At 41.7% G+C, this 16823-nt stretch overlaps 1 protein-coding gene across 7 annotated transcripts in view; it reads left to right on the top strand.

The window, feature by feature from the left end:
- Positions 1-4627: 4627 nt before the first annotated feature.
- LOC121871852 (ankyrin repeat and IBR domain-containing protein 1-like) overlaps positions 4628-16823 on the top strand; it is a 52078-nt gene continuing 39882 nt past the window's right edge. For 2 of the 7 annotated variants that reach the window (XR_006089970.1, XM_042374407.1), the window contains exons 1-2: positions 4628-5569; positions 15998-16167. Coding sequence is in view for 6 of the 7 variants with exons in the window: in XM_042374407.1 (XP_042230341.1) it covers positions 16102-16167 (66 nt within the window). In the remaining variant the exon portion in view is untranslated. Of the gene's footprint in view, positions 5570-15385; positions 15621-15997; positions 16168-16823 lie in introns of those variants that run through there. The other 5 variants (XM_042374402.1, XM_042374403.1, XM_042374406.1 and 2 more) reach the window with 5 other exon arrangements.

Below are 16823 nucleotides of genomic sequence, written 5' to 3'. Positions count from 1 at the left end.
CTTATAACTAAACACAAAACAATAATAACATTTGATTCAAAGAAAATGGTTAGACGATGATACAATACTGTACATATGTAACGTAATTATAAATAACTGCGGTTAAATATATTAAATATAAATACAATGATAACTAAAGCATCTATAAATTTCATAAATTAAATGTTTTTAAGTTATATTTTATCTATAATAAAAACAATAATTTTAATAGAAAATGTGAAGAAGCAACAACAATTTCGTCAGCTTGTGAAATATCGTGGAAGGGGCTAATACACAGGTAAAATTTCCGCATTCGTCGGTCAGATTTTCAGACTGAAAACTGATATTTGATCAAAACGGAAAGTACGGAAGTTCTCGGACAAGTTTTGACTACGTTTCGAGTCCAACTTTACTCGTTAGCCGATTGGGCGGTCAGTCACGTCTCTGACGTGCGCTGCTACTGTTGGCAAGTACTGGGCATGTACTAGGTCCAGAATGTATTTGTACTTTTTTTTTACCTGTACCTTTACTTTTATTTTCTTCGCCACTCATCGGCTCGTTAGTCGCTTGGGCGGTCGGTCACGTCTCTTATTACACACCATTGGCACGTACATTCGTACAATACTGCTGGGCTGGTCTTGAATGAGCTTACACTTGGTGCTGTTGTAGTGGATTCCTCCCCTACAAACGCTTGTCGCTGATTAGCCGACCCCGCAAATTCCCCAGTGTATGCCTCGTGGTCTAGGTCAACCAGCGCCGCCTTACATGACGGAGGTCAACTATTAAGCCACGCCTACCTCCGCTATATAAAACCTGACCTCGTGGTGACCTACCACTCTCTTTCTACCTACACCAACCAGCAAGCAACACCTCCTCCACCTCCTGCCTAGCGGCCCTCGCTCCCGCCGGCGAGCATGGCGACCCAAAAGCTGGTCCTCCTCTGAACACCCTCACCAACCAGCTCTCTCTACATCACGCTTACATAAGAACATAAGAATGGAGGAAACTGCAGCGGGCCTATTGGCCCATACTGGGCAGTCCCGTTTACACCCAACCCCTAATGCTCATATAAGCATCCAACCTATGTTTGAAGCTATTCAGCGTATTCGAGCTTGTAACCACGCTGCCACTTCCCAGCACCAAGCTGCATTGTACATCCAATACAATATGTATACAGAGAGCACATTGTGAGTTTCCCTTCTCCATCCCATCCTGAGTGTGAACCAGTATCTCATAACCCCACAAATGGTGACCCCCGGAGATTCGCACTCACACAGGGTGGAGGAGACACCGATCACTCTCCCAGTCTTCACGCAACATGGAAGACTGGCTTATCCACACAGAGGCAGCTCTCATCGGCTCTACAGCTGCTGTCTCTACCCCGTAGGTTAGACATCCTAGAGCAGCACTGCTTCTCTAAGCAGACACCAGCTCCTCTTCCTGCCCCAAGCACCACGTTCTACCGACCCCAACACACCCGTCCTGCCTCAGACGCCGCCCCGCCCCTTTGCCGCTCCTCCTGACGCGGACCCACACACCCCTCTTTTCTCCCTCAGGTACCCCCTGCTTCTGTCGTGGACCCAGCTGCTGTCACGGACTCTCCTCCGCTCCTGCTGACGCAGCCCCTGCTCCTGACCCAGGCCCACACACCCCAGCAGGCGCATCTGACGACTCTGTACCTGCCGTGAGGGAAGCACAGCATTCATCGCCTCCACACACCCTTTTTCTCTCTCTCTACTCCCACAGATATTGTGTATCTAGACAGTTGCCTCCACTAGCGGCCGGCTCATCCACGCCCTCGCCGTTATGTCTCACATGTGGCATGCACCGCCCGTTCTGCCTCACATGTGCCATGCAACCCTGCAGACAACAAGTCTCCTACACCGCCTGGAGGGAAGGAGGGAGTATTGTAGTGGATTTCTCCCCTACAAACGCTTGTCGCTGAGTAGCCGACCCCGCGAATTCCCCAGTGTATGCCTCGTGGTCTAGGTCAACCATCGCCGCCTTACATAACGGAGGTCAACTATTAAGCCACGCCTACCTCCGCTATATAAGACCTGACCTCATGGTGACCTACCTCTCTCTTTCGACCTACACCAACCAACAAGCAACACCTCCTCCGCCTGCCTGGCGGCCCTCGCTCCCGCTGGCGAGCATGGCGACCCACAAGCTGGTCCTCCTCTGAGCACCCTCACCAACCAACTCTCTCTACTTAACGCTTGTAACCATGCTGCCTTCCCAGCACCAAGCTGCATTGTACATCCAATAAAACATGTATACGGAGAGCACATTGTGAGTTTCCTTTCTCCATCCCATCCTGAGTGTGAACCCAAATATCACGTACCCCACACTGTCACAACACTCTTACAGATTATTCCAAGAATTCACAACTGGCGGCTCCCACTTCCGCCGGCGACCTCGGCGTCCCTCAAGCCGCGTGCTCCTCTGGGCACCCTCACCAACCAGCTCTCTCCTACTCAACGCTTGTTACCATGCTGCTTACCCAGCAACAAGCTGCATTGTACATCCAATACAATATGTATACAGTGAGCACATTGTGAGTTTCCTTTCTCCATCCCATCCTGAGTGTGAACCAATATCTCATAACCCCATACTCTCACCCCGAAAATGTTTGCCCTGACAATTTTCCGAACTTCAGGCTACTTCCACCTTGAGCTGTGACTCAGTGGGGCGGGCCTCCGCAATTGCATTCGTTCTAATCTCTCCGGATAACTGAGGTGCCGTAGCGCAGGCACCAATCCAAGGGCGGATCCAGGAGGGTCCGGACCCCCCTTATCATCAGAAAATTCCAATACTTTTTCATTAATGCAATATTGTACTCAGGTATTTTTATATAGTAAAAAGTAATTTCTAGTGAACTCAGAATATCTCCTAATATCAGGTGCACATGGATTCAAAATGCCCAAGATTATATTATATATATATATATATATATATATATATATATATATATATATATATATATATATATATATATATATATATATATAATCCCGGGGGCTTACAGCGACCCCCAAAACCCCTCTACCCAGCTGGGTGGGCTCACTGTGCTCGCCATGTTCCCTCGTCCACAACTTCTTGGACCCTCCCCCCTTTTGCTCTCCCTGGATTCGCCCCTGCAATCTGGTGGCCACCCTAGAATTTCACTCACATTTCCAATTAACTGGTAGTCTCTAGCATACTTCGGTAAAATATGGCATTAATTTTTTAATTCTACCTAAACAGTTAATATCCCTATTAACTTAATTTGTTCTTTCCCATTTACTTTTCCCCATGTCGTTCTTTACTTTTACTTTTATCTTCTTCGCCACTGATCGGCTCGCTAGCCGCCCGGGCGATCGGTCACGTCTCTGTCATGCACTGTTGGCAAATACTGGGCATGCACCGGCTCCTGAATGTACCTGAACCCGCTCCAGTGTTGGTCAAGTCTTGTCTTGAAAGAGCTCACACTCGGTGCCGTCACAACACTCTCTGGTAGATTGTTCCAAGCGTTTACAACCCTCACTCCGAAAAAGTTTGCCCTCACAGTTTTTTGGACTTGCGGCTTCTTCAATCTTGAGCTGTGACCCCTTGTGGGGCGAGCGTCCGCCAGCTCCAAGTAAGGACACTCAACTGAGTAGTGCCCTCTGAGATGCTTATGCACCTCAACTAGGTCACCCCTTGCCCGTCTGTAGTATAAGGTAGGCAAGTTCAGGCGCTCCAATCTCTCAGGGTAGCTGAGGTGCCGAAGTGCAGGCACCAGTCTGGTGGCCCTCCTTTGAACATTTTCAACCAACTGGGACCAGATGGGGGAAGCACTTCTCTCCTGAAGATCGTCACGAGGGACGGACCGTCTAGATATCTGAACGACCTTCTTATAAGACCCAATAATTTATTTGCCTGATTTACTTTCCTCTCGCAATGGCCCGAGAACTTCAGCTCATTGTCAACACACCTAGGTCCTTCTCACATAGTCTCAACTAGTGCAGCTCCATCATCCCGTTGGGACATATGATACGCCTCCTTACCGTTGGTACGCCCCAGGTGCATCCTCTTACACTTCGTGACATTGAATCTCAGCAGCCATTTCTTCGACCATTCTTGGAGCCCACAGAGGTCCTTCTGCAGCTCTTCACAGTCCGCTTGTTTCTTAATTTCCCGAAATAACTTGGCGTCTATTTGTTCTACTTCTTTTATTCGTCTTTGTTTTTATTTTCCTTGTAGAATTACGCAAATGGGTAAGGTGGCAATAATTAATGTTCTATCCCAAAATAATGGCTGCCATTATTTTGAGTTGTGACAGTTCTTTCACTCGGGTTTGGAAATACTGTAATTAATAGTTATATTAAAATTCGTGCTCCTCTAGTAAACTTCTCGAATTATATTTTAAAACTCATGGCGCTATAAGTTGTTACTTGAAAAGCTTGTAAGCTGACAAGGGGAGAAGATGATAGAAAATTATACTAATTTGACAGTTCATATCACCCGCCAGTTGGAAATAATTAAATCATCTATATTCAAATTCGCGCTCTTTCCGTAAAAGCAATTAAGGTTCGTTATAGGATACCAACTCTATATTGGTTGTCTTCAACACTCTAACTTATCCTTTCTTGATGCTCTTCTCTTAGTAATCCTCTGTCGTCTGCTATCAGGAAACTGCCATTGAGAGATCTAATGATTGCAGACTGTTGTGTCAGATAAACTTGTTGGATACATGATAATATCCAGTTGTCAGGAGAGACTGTGACTATGGATATAAAAGCTCTAAGTTATACCTAATGAAGGGTAAGCATGAAGGTTACTAGAGGGCATTAGGGGCACCAGCAAGCGTCAACAACCCTGGGAAAAATTGAACCAATGGCCGTCTTTGTTGTTTTCAGGCGTCTGTAACCACTGATGAAGATGTGAAACTTTCTCAATATAAAACTAAAGAAAATAAGTTGAAACAAGCATAGGAAGTACTTTAGAAAAGATAATCGCAAAGGGCATTACAGCGCATAATTACCGTTGAAAATATTGAAGTAATGATCGTCTTTGTTTTCGTTTTCAGGCATCTGTGATGAAGAATTTGCGCTGAGAAATATAAAACTTGAAAATAAACTGAAACAGAGAGAAGAATAAAGAATTTAAAGAAAAAAAAAGAGAAAGTGACACAGCACACGTCAACTTTGTAGTATATTAGTTAAGGGAGAGAACAAATGGTAAAAAGCCAGCCAGTTGAAGTAGCCAGCACAGGGCAGTCAAGACTCCTGGTGTATCGTGATTACTTTTAAGTTTTCTCCTTTTAATGTTATTTTACAAATATTTTGTGTTGTCATATAAAACCTCCTACATGGTGCTTAAATAACATATCAAGAGTTCTCGTTTTACTGCTGGAAACACATTTGTTGAAGTACCACTGTTTATTAGTAGAATGACTGCCAGAAACAAAGTGAACTAATCGTTACTGTATTATAACCAATTACAGACTATATTCACATAATGACCATAATGTTGATGGTAATACAAAGGTTATGAGGTCATCCCATATCATGTTATCCCCTAGAAGACACGACAGCAAGCTATTCTTGAGTTCACATTGACAGTAAAGGTAAGAATTAAGTTGACATTGTGTGCGTTTGTAGTGCAGTACAGAGTGCCTATTGAGTCAATACCTTGATTATTTTATGTAACAGCTTGTGTGGCTAGATACACTGGCTAAGTTTTATGTTTTTATATTTTTACCCAGTACTAGTTTTCTAGTTCCCTGTCTTATTCTGCCTAACAGTTTTTATCTTATTTTTAGAAAAAAATAAAGATTACTGAAGACATTAGGTGAGTTAAATAATAAAGGTATTATTTTATTTTCGAACAACCATGGAATTAAAGGAATTTTATCTTTGCAATCAATAATTTAGACAATTCTAAGACACTTTTCTTTTATGATGTTTCCCTCACAAACGATTTATATATGCTGGGGGATCCTGGAGGGGTGGAGCCCCCTGATTAGGAGGTTAGGTTAAATTGGGTAATTTTTAGGTCATTTGCGAGGGAAACTTCATAGAAAAAGTATCTAAGAATTATCCAAGCTATTGAGGTACAGGTATTATCGTTTTGGTCATCTGGGGAATCTTAGGGGGGTAAAGCCCACCGGTTAGGTTAGGTTAAGTTACGTTACATTAGGTCAGATTGGTTAGGTTAAGTTTCATAAGGTAAGGTTGGTTAAAAAAAAAAATAAGTTTTCATGCTGAATACAATGGTGATATTGAAAATTTTTGAAAATTTATAGTGATTAAGTTATGATCCTACTCTGTCAATCTTGACTTAACCAAAGGTGGGCAGGGCTTTGAAGCAGAGGGAAAATGTAGGGTTAAAAACATAACTAAAAGAATCTAGTCTAACAATATCTGGTCACTGTACTTTTATCACCATATTCAGCAAAGAAACTGAACTAGAAAATCATTGTCCGAGTTTTGGATACGTAGGCCGGTGTTTGCGGAGAAATAGCCTTGCATTATTATACAGTAGCTATCTGTAACCGAAAACCACAAATGGGACATTGCCAATTTAACTTGAGCATCATAAACAGAACATAAATCTTGTGAAAGCTCTTCCTTTGTAGTAAATACTTTGATACAATAGTCCTCGAATAGAACTGTCAAACAGCCATTTTTCAGATCATATACAGTACAGTGTACTTTATACTTACTTTATCCTCTTCACCACTGATAGGCCTGTTAGCCACTTGGGTGGTCCCTCACATGTCTTGTTATACACTGTTAGCAAATACTGTACTGAGCATGTACTGGCTCCAGAGTGAATCCCAGAGTGCTGAGGGAGTTGTGCAACGAGCTAGCTGAACCCCTGAACATAAGAACATAAGAATGGAGGAAACTGCAGCGTGCCTATTGGCCCATACTGGGCAGTCCCATTTACATTCAACCTGGATGAACAAAAAGCCCCCAGTGATTGGAAAATGGCTTATGTGAGTCCTATCTTCAAGAAGGGCGATCGTTACTCCAGGAATAACTATAGACCAGTGAGCCTAACAAGCATAATTTGTAAAGTACTTGAGAGCATTATAAGAGATGCCATGATGGAACATCTACAACTAAACAACCTTGTAAGCGATTGCCAACACGGTTTTATGCTGGGGCACTCCTGCTTGACACATTTACTCAGGGTAATGGATATTTGGACCCAAATTCTAGATCATGGTGGTAATATTGACAATATTTACCTAGATTTTGCCAAGGTTTTTGAGAGTGTACCCCATGAAAGGCTGAAAATTAAACTGGAAGGGTACGGGATTCGGGGAAATGTCCTGGCGTGGGTACGAAATCATCATCTGTATCCGTAACAAGAGGGGTACCACAGGGCATTGTATTGGGCCCGTTGCTGTTTGTTTGCTTCATAAATGACCTGCCTGAAGCTGTACATTCCTCCAGACAAATGTTTGCGGACGAAGCCAAGTGAAGAGCTGCAGAAGGATCTCTGTGAGCTTCAGGAATGGTCGAAGAAATGGCTGCTGAGAATCAGTGTCACAAAGTGTAAGAAGATGCACCTGGGGCGTACCAACGGTAAGGAAGCGTATCATATGTCCCAACAGGACGAAGAGACTGCATTAAATGAGACAGAATGTGAAAAGGACCTAGGTGTGTACGTTGACAATGAACTGAAGTTCTTGGGCCATTGTGAGAAGAAAGTAAACCAGGCAACTAAGTTATTAGGTCTTATAAGAAGGTTGTTCAGATATCTAGATGGTAAGTCCCTCGTAATGATCTTCAAGAGTGTAGCGCTTCCCCGCTTGGGGTACTGTCATCCCGTCTGGTCCCTGAGATATGCTAGGGGCTGTCAGCTGATTGAAAATATCCAAAGGAGGGCCACCAGATTGGTGCCTGCACTGCGGCACCTCAGCTACTCGGAGAGATTGGAGCACCTGAACTTGCCCAGCTTGTACTACAGACAGGCAAGGGGAGATCTGATTGAGGTGTACAAGCATCTCAGAGGGCACTACTCAGTCGAGTATCCTTACCTGGAGCTGGTGGACGCTCGCCCCACAAGGGGACACAGGTCAAGGTTAAAGAAGCCGCAAGTCCGGATAACTGTGAGGGGTAACTTTTTCGGAGTGAGAGTTGTGAACTCTTGGAACAATCTGCCAGAGGGTGTGGTGATGGCACCGAGTGTGAGCTCTTTCAAGACCAGACTTGACCAACACTGGGTAGGAAAGTGAAAATGGATATTATAATACTTTATAGTTAAGTAATCCCAACTTCTAAATGCCAGTGAATATATTACTGTAGTTAATAATTTAATCAATAGAATGACCAATGTAAATAGAGACATATTATCCATAAATGTAGGAATTTATAGAAGTTCACCTTCTGTGACATCATTCAAATTATAATGTTAAATCTCTTTCTAAGATCTTTTTTCAATATCTTTACTTGATTAAACACATTCTCCACCTCAGCCTTTGTCACTGGCAAACACAGAATACAAAGAAATGCTTACACTAGTTCTTTGGAATAGTAAATCCCAGCACTGTCTTGATGATACACTGTGTTTGTGTCTGTGTGTCCAGTATGCTGTAGTGTCACTCATTGCCGGGTTAGCCTGGCGAACTTTGCTCGCGACCTGGGTTGCGATGCATTTTGCCAAGCCTGACATTAGTCAGTCAGTGTTATTGTCACACAGTTACTAAATTTTGGGAGTCTGGTCTGGTCCTTTTATACAGATGATCCTGTGAGATGAGACATGACCAAGGCAACTTTTAGTTGAGTAGGTGGAAAGGAGGACTGGGGGAGGGTCAGAGGAAATGATTGAGGTAGAGATTACCAACAGGTCACATTGAAATTAACCCTGGCACATGTTAGGGGTGAAGGGGGGGGGGGTGGTTATGGTACAAGAAAATAGGGAGATACAACAAAAAAGGAATTATGGGACGAGAAGTTTTTACTATTCGTAGAAAAGGAGAGAAGGGCATATGAGTGAGAATTGCAAGAGGGAATGATAAGATAATAGAGGAGTACTGTACTGTACAGGGAGATGAGAGTAAATAGAAAGGTAAAAGAATGTAAAAGAAAGGCAGAGGAATGAAGGGGAAAAGGTTGTCACAAGGTTTTAAAGAGAAAATGAAGTTGCTGTGGCAGTTAGATAGGATGCTAAAACCTAGAGAAAAATGGAAATTGCAGTTCAGAATCAAAGAAGAGTTTTAGTGCAGGTAAGTAAGAGGGAGAAGGGAAGAAAATTGTGATCAGCCACTAAATGTTAGAACTAGAAAATATGTAATTATCCCATTCAGGAAATGGCAAATTGAATACCTACCTGTAGTGTCAAAATAAAAGAGGAGATAATAGTAAGGGAGAAAGATATGAAAGTGACTGTAAGTACTGTACAGTAGTACAGTACTATATGCTCAGGAATGGTAAGGCAGCACCACGAGTATATGGAATCACAGTTAATGGGAACTAGAGTACAGTACTGCACTAGATGAAATAAATGACAAGAATACAGTGAACCCTCACTTTACGCGGTTAATTCAACCCACGGCGGCCCGCGTAAAGTGAGAAACGCGTAAAGTGAACAACATAACATATGGAATTAATTGAAATAGAGACCGGGCCGACCCCCAAACTCCACTTTTTCCCGACACAATACGTACGTTTTACTAAAAATAACCTCTTAACTTTATGATCGGTATTCACCCACACATAATATAGAAGGGAACAGTCAATAAGAGAAGAATAAACTGAAGGTTAGGTTAGAAAAAAACAAGGTTGGGGTTAACACTTATGTTAGTAGAAGAGATGGGTCGGCGTAGGGGAATGGAGGCTGGTTCCGAGGCAGAGGGCAGGCTACTGGCCCTCAGGTGAGTCTTCATCGGTGTCATCCACACTTACTAGTGTCTCCCTGACAAATCCCTCAAAGTTATCATCACTGTCTCTACCTCTGTCACTATCACTGGCTTGGGCTGGCTGTGGTGGGTTGCGGGCGAAGAACTCTGTTATGCTTTGCTGACGGCTGGTGTTTATGTTGTCATGATAAACCTTGATGTAGGGCTCCATAGTCTGCAACAGCTGGGTAGTGAAGATTTCATACCTGTTTGCGTCAGGGTCGTCGGAAAGGAGGAGCTTGACTTTCTCGATACACTCGATGGCACCCCTAACATTACTATGGGATAAGCGGCGTTCTTCTTGGGATGACGCACCACCTGCCTCTTCACTGACGTCATCATCATCTACCATCTCGTCGATAGTCACATCAGGATCCCTTATCACCTCCAGGATGTCGTCGTTGGTGGTCTCGGAGAAGCCTGCAGCTGTAACACTCTGTGCAGCTTCTCTGGCAAGGTCCACTGCTACTGCAACAGTCTGAACCTCACCAGTCACAGATTTACTCTGCCTAACACCCGGAATGCCTTGCAGCACATGTCTCCATGCGTGACGAACAGTTGCTACAGACAGCTGATCCCATGCCTCCACCAAGAAGTCCACAGCTTTCTTGACGTTGAATGTTCTCCAGAATTGTTTTAAAAGTACTTGTTGCTCTGCCAACTGTTGATCCTCGTCGTCTTCGCTCTTGCTATCGGTGTTGGTGTCACTCAGGTTACGCAACTCTTCCTTGGTGTTGGTGTAGTCGTTCAGGAGCTTGAATTTTTTAGTAGAGAATGCAGCTTTTACATTACAGATTAACTCTTGGTCCATGGGCTGTAATATAGACGTAGTGTTGGGAGGAAGGAAGACCACTTTTACGTTGGGGTGACAATCTAACAGTAGGGGCGAGTGTCCTGGTGCGTTGTCCAGCAGCAACAAAATCTTGAATGGCACATTCTGTTGCTCACAGAATTTCTTCACATCGGGAATGAAGCAGTCATCAAACCAGGAGAAGGACAGTGTAGAGAACATCCACGCCTTACGTGCGGTCAGCCAGTGGACATTTAGCTTGGTCATGTCCATGCTCTTGTAGGCGTGCGGCTTGCGTCCTGTGTGGATCACCGATAACTTGAGCTTACAGGTACCGGAGGCATTGGTGGTAAACAGGACGGTGATGCGCTCCTTCTGCAACTTCCGGCCTGACACTTGCTGGCATTCTTCACAACGAAGGTCTTGGAAGGTAGCTTTTTCCAAAAAAGACCAGATTCGTCCATGTTAAACACCTGGTCGTCGGTGTACTGTCCTTCCTCCATAATCTCACTTAAAAACGGAGGAAATTCCCTAGCCGCAACACGGTCAGCACTAGCTTCTTCACCACCAATGTTGATATTGGTGATCTTGTTTCTCTTCTTAAACCTCTGTAACCACCCAGAGGAAGCATTAAAGGGTTTGGGCTCTGTAATTCCCATCTTTCGTGACACTGCAGCATACAGTTCACTTGCGTACTCCTTAACTGAGCGCATGTCCACCGCCATGTTCCGTCGCGCCTGACGCACCAAGTAGCTCACAAGTAATTTTTCTGTCTTGAGAAGCACCTGGTTGTGGAAATACTTGATCATAGAAGCACCTGTAGACTTTGTGATGTTCATGTGATCCTTTATCTTGGCTGCATCCTTCTTAATTGTCCTGATCGTAGACTCTTTAACACCATGCTGGCGCGCGAGATCAACCTGTCTTGTTCCTTTCTCCAACTCTTGTATGATCTTATATTTAATTTTGTAGCTTAAGGAACGTCGTGTCTTGTTTGGCTTAGGGCGGCTGGATCCAGGTAATGCAAGGTTTCTTTGTGGTGGTGGTCCGGTGGAAACCATTATTATGGAACAATGGATACCGATATATACACGGTGTAGCCTGGAGGGGTGTAACTGACACGGTAGGTCGAGGGGCTTCAACGCTCCCGCGGCGGGGCACGTCATTAAACCAATCACAGCTAGCAGGGAGGGAGGTAAGGATGCTTTGATCAATCACAGTCCGCTACGTCATATGACGTCACCGATAACGCAACAAAGACATACACTGCGCAACCTACTCGCGCCGCTTACATAACATGGCGGATGCCGGGAGAGGGCGGGAGGTTTGGATCCAAAAATGGCGCGGCGCGAGAGGACCGCCAGCTGCTCTCCGCGTAAAGGGGTACACGCACCGTGGAAAGTGAGCATTCCGGTTTCAGCAGGGTACCTCGTAAACGTGGAAACGCGTAAAGTGGGACCGCGTAAAGCGAGGGTTGACTGTATACAGATTGTTAATGGTAGGGAGCGGTAGGGAGCATATACTGTAGTTACTGTACTTTGTATAAAAGAAAAGGCAATGAGACTAATGTAGCATTGTTAATTATAGAGGGATATTATGATGTATACTGTACTGTATATAGTGCCAGGGAAAGTGTGTATAAGTGGGACCGCGTAAAGCGAGGGTTGACTGTATGTAGAAGGCTCCATGATGATGGGATTTAGAATGGTGGAGGAGAAGGAAGAAGAGAAGGCATTGGGGTGGAAGAGAAGTCACCCCATGGTGCCATTTCACCCATAAAATTTTAGCTCTCTGGTTTAATTCAAGATTACTTTAAATCAACGCTACTGCATTATATATTGTCAAAATGACCAATAATTTGCTTGGAAACACAGAAAAAAAGCAGAGTCTCAAGCAAGATGTTACCTCCAGTGAAAACAGAGAGAGAACGCCTGTTTGCTGTGTTAAGAATGAGTCACTTTACCTTCAATTTTGTTCAATAATTGTTAAAATGGAATATTAAACTTTTAAAATTATTGAATAGTATAAACTTCTTGATATTTTAGTAAGGAATTTAAGCCCTAGGATTAATGTATTGACTGTACTATCAGTACAGTGTGTTTTATATAATATTATATATATATATATATATATATATATATATATATATATATATATATATATATATATATATATATATATATATATATATATATATATATATATATATATATATATATATATACACACACACACACACACACAGGTGTATATACACAGGGTTAGGGACCCAAATCCAGGTCGTAAGTCGAAAATCATACATAGAAAATGTAAAATGGGTGTCTCTTTTTCTTCTCAGCACCACAAAACTCTCACTTTTAAGCTTGCCAGCCATTTTAAAGGGAATTACAAACAAAAATTTTGTCAGTACACAGCGCAATCACTAACTTCGGGACTCAAAAATACGTAATTTGAAAAAAAAATGGTACGACTGGGGCGGTCGTATGTCCAGGTGGTCGTAAGTCGAGTAGGTCGTAAGTCGAGGAGTAGCTGTATATAGTATTGCAGTTACAATACAGGGGTATTGGACAGGTATTTGTTTAGAAAAAACATAAATATGTAATCTGAAAATTTAATTCAATATCAGGAGTTATAAAATACAGTACAGTACTGAATTTAAAAAAAAATTAATATTGCATTTAGAAGAAATTCATTGCATGAATTTTATTAGTAACCTGTAGAAAGTTATTACTGATACTGGAGTTACATTTATTTTTATGATTGGGAAAAGTGTACCAAGAACAATCTGCCACACAGTTGTAGGAGTGTACACATTAAGTTGTGGAGATGAAGATTGCTGTTCCATGTACTGAATGTATTAACCACTGACCCAAATGAGCAGCCAACTCAATAATGATTGCATAATATTCATTTCAGCAAGTCAAATTCATTGCAAAGTGAATTTTATTAGTAACCATAGTGAGAAAGTATATTACTGTTTATACTGTATATATATATATATATATATATATATATATATATATATATATATATATATATATATATATATATATATATATATATATATATATATATATATATATATATATATATATATATATATATATATATATATATATATATATACTATATATATATATAGTGTCTGTGTGTGTGTGGAGCAAAAGACACACTTACATGAAGGTCACTTGTTGCCACAATTTCTCAGCCTTTGTCTTAAATATTACAGCAGGTACTGTATTGTTATGTTTGTGCTGGTGTTGTTAAAGTATGTTGCACAGTAATTGTAGAGCTTTTTAATTAACTTCAACCTGTATGACCTAGACAAAGATGTACTGTATGTAGCTGAACACTGGTGAAGAATAAATATCAGAGGTAACTTGTCTGATGTTTTTGTTGTTGTAAGACTGATGATAAACACATAATATTCAATAGCTAATTAATAAAGTATTTTTGAGTTGTGCTTCATTTGTTTTAGGGATTGTGGAGTTGATTTACAATGAGTCTCTCAATAGTGTGTGAAAGAGAAAGTTTAATTTTGAAATCACTTGTAAAAGTGTCATAATGTTTATTATAAAGAGGAGCGATGTATTGAACCAGATGCTGAATGCAACCTGCTTGATGATAATGAATTGGTGAATGGATGGCTACTCAGATGGCCATGTTACTTTCAAACACAGTCTTATAAAAAACTAAAACTTTACAGTTATTTAAAATACAAAATTTATAGTCATAGTTTACAAGAGACAGGATTACAGTCATTGAGAAGGGTTATCATATATTGTAACTTAGCACTTGGCTTAGTCATCTTTCATATTACTGAACAAAGTCTACTGGTTGAAATTCCAGGTTCCTTGATAATGGTGGCTGGAACTAATTTAAAACATTAATTAATTCAGAACCTTCCTATCACAACAGTGGCCCTAAGGGGAACTTGGAGGCATCAGCTATCTCTGAAGGCTGGAAAATCTTGTGTTCACTCTGTGTTCTATAATCCTCATAGTCTATGGCTAAGTTGCAAACTTTTGTTTATTAGGCCAACCCTCTGTATCTTCCCTGTTGGGTACAATGATTCTTAGGGGTAGTTTCCTTGTGGAACTTTATAATTACCACTAATGGGTCTTTCGCTCTTTGAAGCTTATTTTTGAATGGTTGACTGAATTTCAATTCAAGTTTTTAGTTTTATGATCAGTAAAGGGGCAGTAGTTCTCCTACGATCATTTTCTTAAGAGGCAGGTATGAGTACTGTATGTGCTAAAATGCTTGTTCTGTATATGTCAAAACGTGAGTTGCCTGATCCAAGCTTGGATATAACTTTGAATTTTAGGATCAACCCCCCACTTCCCATTTGTTGTATCAGTTCCAGCTGGTCTTTTTTGAGGCATAACACTGTACACACTCTGTTAAACCACAGTGGGACTCTGTGTTGTGCTGCTCTTGGTAACTAGCTACAGTACAGTAAATTGCTGTGTGTGCAGGAATGAATAAGTCTCTCTCCCTAATGACTACTTATCAGATGTACTCAAGTAAAAAAAATTAACTGATTCGAGATGTTATACACACACACATGTACGTGTGAGTAGAGAGGTACCACTAATATGTACAGTAAGTATGGGAGTGTGTGTGTGTGTGGAGCAGGTGGCTATGTAAGTGTGAGTTAGTATGAAGCAGCTGATGAGTGAGTAGAAGTGTGTGGGAGGGGGAGTTAGTGGTGTGTGGTGCAATATAGGTTGGTATTGGTGTCTTAAGTGTTGTCCTTGGGGTGGAGGTGGGTGGGTGGTAGGTGGGGCTAGTCATGTGTGATAGGTGCACTGCTCTGCTCCCCAGTTGCTCTAGGCTGCTCAAGGTGATTACACTGTGCTGCCTGCCAAGAGGGGGTGTTGTCATGGCATTGCTGTTGCTTTACTGGCATGTGCTCTTTTAAGGCATTTTTTCAAGTTGCTGCACAAAAGAATAGACAGTCTGTCTTACTGTTATGTATGTAGTGTTTATAGTTCTAGCATAAGTATTTTATGTTATAGTGTTGGCAGACCAATTGTGTTAGTGTGTCCCTCCCTTTGTACCAACCAATAGTCACTTCACAGTGAACTCCCACCCACCATTCTTTTCTTTACTGTCAACACATATACTGTACCCCCTCTACCTCCTCATCCAAATACCGTAGTCCATTGTACAATTGTTCAGAAAATCATATATTTCTCTCAAAAAGTTACAACTTCTGTGTTTAAGTGTAGACAATAATATGACTGGATCAGATATTTTACACCATAATAAAGTTGTAGTGCAACAGGGTGGCCCTTTGTGATATCTGTAAAGTACCTGTACATGGAAGTTAAGAAATCAGTTGTTTTCAGTGGGCAGGAGAGGGATGCTGGTGTGCCTGAGAAGGCTGTGACTGTGGTGCTGTGCTTGCGGAGGTTTGTGGCAAGCAGTAGGACTGCACTGAGCACAGAAGAGAATGGGAAGTGCCTCATCTAAGTTCAAGAAATATCTTCAACATGGCGACGAATTTGCTGCTATGCAGGTACTGTACTGTAATGTTATTTAAATTTTCTTTTAAATTTTTTATGAGTAGTACTGTACTGTATTGTTTTAGGATGTTAATTTTGTTTTAATTGGCTTACCAGGAAATTGCAAGCCTATTAAATGGCCCTTTGCTCATAAATTAACTTGTACAATTTTGTTAAAAGTGTTTTACTTCTAACTGATTGGCTATTTATAAAAAAATTGGTTTAGATAAATTCTCCTAAAAATCTTTCATGGGTTGGTTTTCTCAGTTTCTGCTAGTTGTTCATTAAGATCTGTTATATAAACCTTTTTAAACTTCAAACCACTGAATTGAATAAATGACAAGTTGAAACACCTTTTATGGGCAGAGTAACTTTTGGATTCTTGCTTGATACTCTGCCAAGTGACACATGTTAATGCTTAAGATGTTTTGGAGTGTCTGAGACAATAGACTCGCCCTTGATTTTATGATTGCCCCTCCCTTCCCCTTATAACTTTCTTTCTTAGTAGGGTGGACTGGAATAAAATGATACTCTTTGAAGGTAGAGGCCTAAAGGTCTGCCCAACCATTATACATACAGTAATACCAGCTACATCTACAGGACTCTACCATCTTGATTTCAGAGTCAGTCCTTACTTTTGTATGCAATCCCCAATTGCCTACCTTTGAAA

Source organism: Homarus americanus, unplaced genomic scaffold (assembly GCF_018991925.1).
Source record: "Homarus americanus isolate GMGI-L3 unplaced genomic scaffold, GMGI_Hamer_2.0 scaffold39675, whole genome shotgun sequence".
Taxonomy (NCBI): Eukaryota; Metazoa; Arthropoda; class Malacostraca; order Decapoda; family Nephropidae; genus Homarus; species Homarus americanus.
This window is presented reverse-complemented; position numbering and strand designations above follow the sequence as displayed.